At 37.9% G+C, this 9170-nt stretch overlaps 1 protein-coding gene across 2 annotated transcripts; it reads left to right on the top strand.

Annotated features, from left to right (window-relative positions):
• Positions 1-23: 23 nt before the first annotated feature.
• On the top strand, positions 24-9133 carry LOC136348968 (forkhead box protein N2-like). 2 transcript variants are annotated; one of them, XM_066300173.1, is made up of 8 exons: positions 24-130; positions 1956-2199; positions 5306-5403; positions 7340-7473; positions 8275-8437; positions 8498-8629; positions 8683-8785; positions 8836-9133. In XM_066300173.1, the coding sequence occupies exons 1-8, from the start codon at positions 107-109 to the stop codon at positions 9012-9014; spliced, it is 1077 nt and encodes a 358-aa protein (XP_066156270.1). In that variant the 5' UTR covers positions 24-106; the 3' UTR covers positions 9015-9133. The 2 variants fall into 2 exon arrangements, with proteins under 2 accessions (XP_066156270.1, XP_066156269.1); XM_066300172.1 differs by lacking the exon at positions 24-130 and adding an exon at positions 1191-1890.
• Positions 9134-9170: the final 37 nt, after the last annotated feature.

Genomic DNA, 9170 nt, shown 5'->3' with positions numbered 1-9170 from the left:
TCCGATTAATCTTTTTAGCAACATTTTGATTCGTTCAGAACTAGGTTTACCGCAGTGTAACGGAGTGTTGTTATCAGTGCATAATTAAAAAAAGCGTATTGTTGCGATGGACTGCATGGATATTTCGGATGTAAGTTCTACGAATTTTTTCTTTTAACTAAAAGGTAAATCACAAGATTTCTATAGAATTTTAAACCATCTACAAAGAATATCCATTTCTTAACTTGAAATGTTCCCATAAAAAAATTTAATAAATCTCATTTTGGAAATCTAGCAGACTATAGATTGAGGGCTGCTTTGCCCAATACAGCAATCTTGTTAAGTTGCTGTTAAACATTGACACGCAACCAGATTAAAGTGCACTGATCCTCCGTCAATAAAATACATACTATTTCTTGTTGTTAATGTAAAGATTGTAAATTATAAGTTTGGAATGGACGTGAATTAAAATTGTTGATAAAAAGTATTTCATAACTTTCTATAGAAATGGAAAACGTTTCGTTCTCGTCAAAAAGGCCTTTTCGAATAAAATATTTCAAACATGCACAGATGAAATGGTTCGGTAATTAAATCCTTTATTACAGCAGGAAAGTGACTTATAATACGGTTGTATTTCAAATACTGACTTTTAAGCCTACGTGAATTTTACCACATTATAACAACTACCACAAAGCGGCTTTGGTATGCATTCATGGCAATGTTGATATCTCCTGAATTAGCAGCATTACTTCAACATTTAACACAGAAGTGCGGTATAGTACTGTGGAAGATTTCAACGAATTCTAATATAAAACACACTAAGTTCTGTTAAATTGGCGATAGAGAACATCTGATGCAGCAGGTACAAGACAGCACAAAAATTCAGGATTAAAGGACAAACTTAATAAGAGTTAAATAAAGATATAGCAGGTTTTGTCTTATGTAAATCCTGTCTTACATCTCGTCTCTAACAAGTGACGATGCGTTATCTTGTTTGTCGCACTTCTCAGCAACCATTTGGTAGATGCCGCCACTGCATCGATAAAAAAGCAGTAGTGTCACAGAGTTACAGTCACGATTATGGTTTTGCGCAAGCTGAACAAAGACAACAAGTTGTTTCTGACAAACCTCAACCATGAAGTCCTCCGTTCACCGAACTAAATAATTTTCCAGAATTTTGAATATAATTTTTTTTATTTGTGAAAATTTATGGGTCTATTTATAGACATCTTGATTTAATTTGTTTGCTTAAATTAAACCAACGACTTCTCAAATATGTTCACACGCAATTTCTATGGCTGAGAAACAAAAATCAAAACAATGGAGTATGTAACAGAGCTAGCGTCACTTTTACGCCTATGTAAAGTTTCTGCGATGTGCGATTGCGTCAAACCGTGTGATTGCAACAGACATATAGTCTGAGTTAATCCTTCCGTTGGAACCGAACGTTTCGTGCCATCTCTGACGTTGTCAAACTGCACCTTTTAGACTACGGTTCTAACGAATTTTTCGATGAAACGATCCGCCATTTTATTGAATTAAATCTGCGGATAACTCGCAAACAAGTGGCCCGCAGATTAATTTCACATCCTGAAGTCAATCTCGCTTTATTAAACGCATCACGAAACGCGCTCCTGTCAAAATAAGCAGGTGCATTTGTGAGCGCGAATTTATTCCTGCGAAACGATGAATTATACGGATCAAACCGTGTCCGACTTGGATCTGTATGGTAACATAAAAATCGAATACCACGACCCCACTGACGTGGGTCGAGTGGTATCGCAGACCTTTACCCAAAAACACGGAAGACCCCTTTCCAAAGCGCGAAAAATCCTCAGCCATGTAGAAACTAGCGGGAATAATTTCCCCCGGACTGCTATTAAAAGGATTTCCGGCGAGTCCGAAGGGGAGGTACGTCCCTTAAGCCTAATTTCACCTTCTAAAAACTACGATCGCTCATGCTTACCTACTAACAGGTTATTTTGATGAATGGAATCTGGGACAAACCGGGCAATTACGCGTCCTCGGGAATTATGCATAATATCCATCAGAGTCAGGAGTTCTCCTCTTTCCATCTTCAGAAGTTTGGTGCCAATGGGGAGTCGTCCAAAGATTTGGTCAGTCCCAGGGGATCGGACAGCGGCATCGAGTCGGATTACGCGGATGGGAGTTTGTCCTGGTTGTTGAACTACAAAATCAGAGAATTACCCCCAGTTCCAGGTAAGTGAGGAATGTGTGAAGAAGTGGGGAGCTCGGCTTTACTGGGGAATAAAACAAACTGAGCTCGAAATTGTTCATGATTGTTTATGTTTGTTTTTCATTGCCGTATCGTCGTTACCGTAACCGTATCTTGATAAATAAATTCGGTGTTTCTCATCATGTTGGCAATGTCTGCCAACAGTGCCAACATGATGGCCTGGGTAAAGAACAGAGACGAATCATCTTTTTTCCAGAAAATAATTATCGTCAAAATTTATTTGATATACGCCATTTGCAATTCTTTATGAAGTGTTAATTCTCTTGCGGGTGGTAAATGTCAAATTTCTTCAAATGTAATATAGGGAGAGAGAGAGAGAGAGAGAGAGACAGAGAGAGAGAGAGAGAGAGAAAGAGAGCACAGAAGAGGAAGATTGGACTAACTAAGGACGTCCATCGAAGCTTATTGCATTTTTGAGCTTACAATTAGCTGAAATGGCAAATTTTCCAGTAATTTTCGACCGGGATAGCCAGTCCAAAACGCTTTGTCTAAAACGAAGGCTACCCTGAGTCGTTTCTTTTAGAATTATTGACGATCACTTGTCTTGTATAAAAATCTCACTTCTTACACAGTAAAAAAAATTCTATACAAAATTGCTAATTGAAAAGTAGTATTTTGGTCCACAATATCTGGAAGATAGGGTTATTTCAGAGCTGTCATTGTAATGCCATTTAGCTCTCTTTATCCATATTTCGGTATACGTTTGGCGAATTTTAATTTTTCCGATAATGAAAAAAGTTACGGGGTACTTTCAAGAAGTTGTAATTTTTAACTTAACGACTTCCAATCCAGGAAACACCTCACCCGATTCAAACGAAATAAACTGTGCCTGAAAGATCATTTTTTTGCAGAATCAGTGATATATACTGATTTAAAAAAAAAGTTCAGTGTCGTATGAGGTCAACAAAAATAAGAAAGAACATAAAAATTGGTTCATTCGCATTAATCGTACTTGCGAATGAATCTACAAATTGAAAACAGATCTTCCATTGTAATGTTATTTAGGGAAAGATACAAGGAAATTTACAGATGGGTTTCAAAAAGTTCATGTCTTTTGTGTGAGTTTAGCAAAAATGGCAATATGTACGTACGTCTATGTACCACCACTGCACAATAGTATTTTGAAAAATCTAACTGCAACCAACTTGACTTTCAATACAATGTAAGATTTCGTAGGCAATTCGGAAACCGGAAGCAAAACCAAAATTTGCAAAGTGAAACTCAAAACTTTTTCACACTTCAAAATTCCATCCGATAACCTCCATTTTTAGCGGCTTTATGGACTTATACGGAGCATTTTCAATTTTCTTTTTCAAATTTTTAACTCGTTGCGTTTAAGAGATACAGGGTCGAATGAAGGCGAAAAAAAAATGAAAACGACCACAAACGAGTCTCGAAAGTAAAAAAATTCAAAGCTAAATTACTCGCCCCAGTATAAGAAACCTTCCAATAGGCTTTTCCCCTTTTTTGAGCTTCATGCGACTACAACGAACGAAAATCCAGACGACTTAAACAATTTAGAGAGGAGACTTATAATTAGATCGATTTTCACATCGAAACTTTTAACCCCGATTTACACCACTTAGATTGGCACCTCATTCGTGAAGACATAAACTTTTTTTTTTTACTTTTACTAAACCGCACACCACCCAAAAGCTCTAGAAATCCACATCCACAAATATACAACTGGCCCCAAGCACGATTGAAAAATACGTATAAATTTCGAGCTTGGAACGCTGCTGCTTCCTCGCTTTGCCCCACCGCCCTCGAAGAGATTGACTTGGAAATTCTAAGCGTTCTTCTTTAGACGGCCTCTATCTCCAAACCATCTAAGAGCATCCTCTAAAAACTAGCGGAGAAAATTTCAAATTTATTTAATAAAAAACAGGCATATACCGTGGGAAGCATTCTTTGTGTTACAATAGTTTTTCGTGAGATAGCTTACCGAACTGGAATTACATATCTTATGGATTTTCTTAGCGTTTAAATATATTTTGACAAATCCTTATAATTTCCTTCGTCCACAAATTCCGACAGGGTTTCTTCAAAAAACCTCTGAGACATTATTCTTATTTGTCATACGAGACTTCTCTGAGAAGCGTATGTGCTGTAAATTACTTAAGAACTCTTACGATTTCGTCTTGCCTGGTTTAGAATAAGCGAGTTTAATTTTCGTGAAGTGAAAATAAAAACGACATGCGCATCGACACGCAAAACTTAACATTTTCCTGGGTGCTTATGACAACTTTTCTACATGTGACTTTCCGACGCATCACACTTAAGAATAAAGGTTCTGGATAACTGGAATTACACACAACATTTACCATTTTCATTAAACTCACTCGCATGCAGTGGCGGCTCGTGGTCGTTGTGACTGGGAGGTCATTTAAGCTAGAGAGAATGGACACATATGCATATTGTTACAATAAAATAAACCATGCGGACAGAGGAGACAACTAAAACTAAAAATAAACATGATAAAAAAATCTTTAAAAACCAACGTTGAGCGCAGTCGCTGACGATGCTGAAATGCGGTCGCCGTTGACCGAGATTCCAGGTAATCGCTGCGATTGAACATTACATATCGTCGTGCTAAAACTCTTAATGCTCCGTCGAAAGACGTAAGGGCAGTGTGAACGCTCAGCCGATAGCGTGTGCCGTTTTAATATCATAAATATTCACAGTCTTTTTTCTTAATTTTGGAAGTACTTTTAGAGGCATTATTAGTCAATTGGGCTTATGGAAGAACCTCCACTATCTACAGGAGCTCTTCTTAATCTTCAAATTGAATCTTAAGTTTTTATCCGAAGTAGGGTTGACTTTTAGGCTGACCAAAGATGTCCGCGATTTCGACTTTCCTGTAATTGGTTTTGAACGAGGACGCCATTTTCAATTTTCGGAAAATGTTTCTTTTGCCGCCATATTGAAATCGAACATGCGATTGTGATGCCTCCTTGAAAAGAATGTTTTGCGCTTTTTCGAAAAAAAAGAAAAAATGCACGTGTTTAGTACAATGTTTAGTATCAGAAAATTGGAGTCACTTTGACATAGTCTTTTTGTATTTTTCAGACGGCGTTTCATCAGATAACTTGAACAATACGCCGAACACTGTCCCTCAGCCTCCCATAACCACCCCTCAGACTTCCATAAACGAAGCAGTTCTTGGCGTAAGTGTTGAAATTTTATGCACTAAAAATGTTGTTATTGATATAAATGACATGCGGTCACTGCAGATATAAGACAGGTGCAGAAAAGGGTTTATCTTGGGGGGCACGACCCAATAATTAATTGGTTTCAGCACCTGAAATATTCTAGCCAGAGTATCTTTGGCTAAAGACCTGCGACTATACGGAGACCGTTGTCAGATTGACTATCTAAAACTGGTACAGCTATGCGAAGGAATCGATTATAATAAACGATATTGTAGTAATTAGAGTGAAATAGTGACTTATTAGTGACCTCTTATAATAATTGACGATATACAGATGTGGTTGTTCATCCAGCGAAAAAATGCTTCCGTTGATAGTGAGTATACTATGGTATGAATTGGAAGTTATGTGGGATATTTGTGAACTCGTTTGTGTTGAAATATAATTTCATATTAGTTTACCGAACAGTGCGTGTTTCGTGTGAGTGACTAGAAGTCATAGCATGAATCATTTGAGGATTAACCTGTTACGCTGGCTGCTTTTATGCAACAGCAGAAAAAAGAGATGAAGCTGGTTAAAGAACAGAAACCACTCAGAGAGGAATTAGTAAACCGTGTCGTAGCTTGAGGGCAATGGCTAAAAAACAAAATTTTGAAGACAGTTAAACAGAAAATATTCAGAATGGTTAAATAGAAAGAAACTCAAAATTCTCGGAACGCTGCATTGAAGATGGCAATTCTTGAAGGAGTTTTAGCACAGTTCATCGTGTCACCTAATTATGATGGATCTGCAAAATTCAATTAAAGGCTCTAAGCTTCTAAGGTCAGTGTCTCTGGTTCAAATGGCAGAAAGCAACCTCATTAGTGATAGAACTCTATAATAAAGGAGTACTCCAATCATTCTCAGGAACGGAGTTGCATAAATATAATTCATAAATGATGTACATCTCTTAAAGCCCAAGGACATCAGTGAGGCTCAGATTCAAAAGATCGAATCAGTGCCTCACTAATTTACGTCTTCAGATTCGAACCTTCACGAGTGGCATTTGGTTTTTCATGTGTGAGAATAGTAACTTGCTATAACGATGAACACATGCAGCTCTGTAACCAACTTACCCAAGGCAATGAGGGACGTCGCAGCCAATGTCCAACTTTAGTGGACGGAACACCACTATAACAGACAGATGAAACATTAAGTGTTTCCATCGCAGCAACTTGAGACATACTAGAAACGAGTGTATGGTAATCGGTGGTATAATTGTGGACTCTCCTAGTCATAGGATTTTTGTCTGTACAGGTTATCCCACGAATATGAGCTTCTATCCGTACCTCGAAACCTATTATTAGGGTAAAGTTGGAATTTGGATATCATGTTGAAGCGAAGATGATGGTCCACGTCCACTTTAGTATGATATCCAAATTTAGAGTTTTTCGTAGTCATAGTTTTCAAGACACTGATAGAGGCCCACATTCGTGAGATATTCCGTGTAAGGAGAGGATTGTTAAGAGTGAGCTTGTCTGAGACCAGTACAGCTATAAAAGTAAAGTAGTTGTAATAAGCGATGTTAAGATATTTAGCAGTGAAATCGCTAATTTATTAATGGGCTATTAGTTAATGAGGTACAGTTGTGTTTTTTGTCGAGTCAGTAAATAGTATTTATGTTGAAAGCCAGTATCCCGGATTTGGTGGTACCTCGGAATTCATAACAATATGTTAAACAATGGTATAAAACTGCCACATTTTGGGTGAAGAATTGACGATTTAGGTCTAGAAAAGCGTTAAAAAAAATCATTTTTGTTGTCATGTAACATTGCAAAGCTGTTGCGTAGATTCCAATATAGCAACACTACACAGGACCAGTGGTTGACACCTCCGGAACAGCAATGAGAATTCTTGGTTTTATGGGGATCTGTATAGCCAACGTTTGCATATATGACGATTGTTCTGTTTCTAGGAAAACTGCAAGACGATGCAACAGTATGCAAACAATTTGCACCGAAAACCGCCATTCACATACACGGAAATGATAGAACATGCTTTGAGCGAAACAGGAGAACTTACAGTGTCCGGAATATACAATTGGATTTCGTAAGTATTGTAAAAACATAATTTTTTACGTAAAACTGGATTTTAATGGTGAATGTCGATGATTTTTTTACGGAAAAGGGGATTTGTGTGTAAAGTTGCCTTCAATTTAGTGAAGTAAACATCGCACCTGCGATCAGCGATCCGGAACTCCGCACACGACGTGATAATAGACCGGCAATTATCGTAATTGTTTTATCAGGGTGCTCAATTCTGTTCGATTTCATGGTGACCGATCACCGAGCGAGGGGAGAAATCGTTTAAAAACCCCTTTTTAGGGGAGAAATTACAACCATATCGATGACGAGGTCCCACGGCCTCCCCACGTCGAAGAATACATGAAATAACGTCTAAACTTCTATTGCCCAAAAACACCCTTTATTATTATTATTATTATTATTATTATTATTTAATCTCGTGAATTTCTTGCTCTTACCGTTTGTGCCGGCCATTTAGGTGATACATAAATTTCCCTGAACTACAATAGGGCAAAAGTCGTGTTAATAGTTTTCCCGAGATCGTCAATAAACCGTGCCAGGTACGAACATGGCTGCGTTCCTTCTGGTGCCCTTAAAAGGGCTGAAATTTTTATTATAGGTGAATAAATTTGATTGGGGGAGTCAAAGATCAAAACCAGGCAAAACGCTCATTTTATTCTCTCAGAAATTTTAAAGTGGAAGGAACCGGTGAAGGGAGTCAGTTGTGAGTTGTATCCATTCACCCATGGTTGATAAATGCCCTTTCAACTCTCGTACAATTTGTTCCATTTCAATGCGCATAACGCACGTGCAATTTAAATTTCAGATATCATTTTCCCTTCTACAAGGCAAACGACGATAGATGGAAAAACTCGGTGAGGCACAACTTGTCTATAAACCCGCATTTTCGTAAGGGCGAAAGAGCGGTCCAAGGGGCTGGACACTTCTGGACTATAGCTCAAAGGGATGTAACTAAATCTTGGCAAATGGTAAATACATTTCCTGGTAATTTGATGAACGAGAATAATATGTTGTTGTTATGTTATTAGAGACAGCGTATAAACGAGTTTCTTCGTTTGTCGAAAGCAGCAGATACATCCAATAGCGAAACCGACAACTTAGATAAAGAGCTGCAAGCTGCAACTGAAAGTATCTTAGAGGAAATTCAATCCCAAGACCAAGTAAATAATAACTCTTTAATCACATAACGTCTCTTTACCGAAGCTTTACCTAGGCCGAACAAGCAGTGCAAGCAGACCCTCACCCAACTGTCCACGTGAACGATGATATTCATGTGGAATATATGAACATTCCCGAAGGAGTTACTGGTCTAGAAGGTTGGATCAGTTTTCAGCATAATCGTATCTACATATTGTGAAATTTTCAGAATTCCTATCCCCACCAGTACCCAAGGAGGACATAGTGCACGAATGCGGTTTAGGAAGTGACTTCTTTATCACAGATATCGACCCTAACCAATTGGGGTTGAGTCTTGCAGAAACGGACGTGGGAGATGACAGAATGTACGAAGATATTACTTTGGAATATTACGGAATGAAGGAATAGTAGTGCTAAGTGTCTATATAATGTGCATGTAGGTGTTTTAGTTCTAATTCCATAGAGTGCCATATTACGGAGAATTCGAGTTTTGTGCTATTATAATATATATTTGTATGCAGTTTGAATGTGGACTTTTGTCTTCTCATATCATCAAAACTTGTA

This window comes from Euwallacea fornicatus, chromosome 36 (assembly GCF_040115645.1).
Source record: "Euwallacea fornicatus isolate EFF26 chromosome 36, ASM4011564v1, whole genome shotgun sequence".
NCBI lineage: Eukaryota > Metazoa > Arthropoda > Insecta > Coleoptera > Curculionidae > Euwallacea > Euwallacea fornicatus.
Note: the sequence above shows the minus strand (reverse complement) of the source record. Positions and strands in the feature narration are given on the sequence as shown.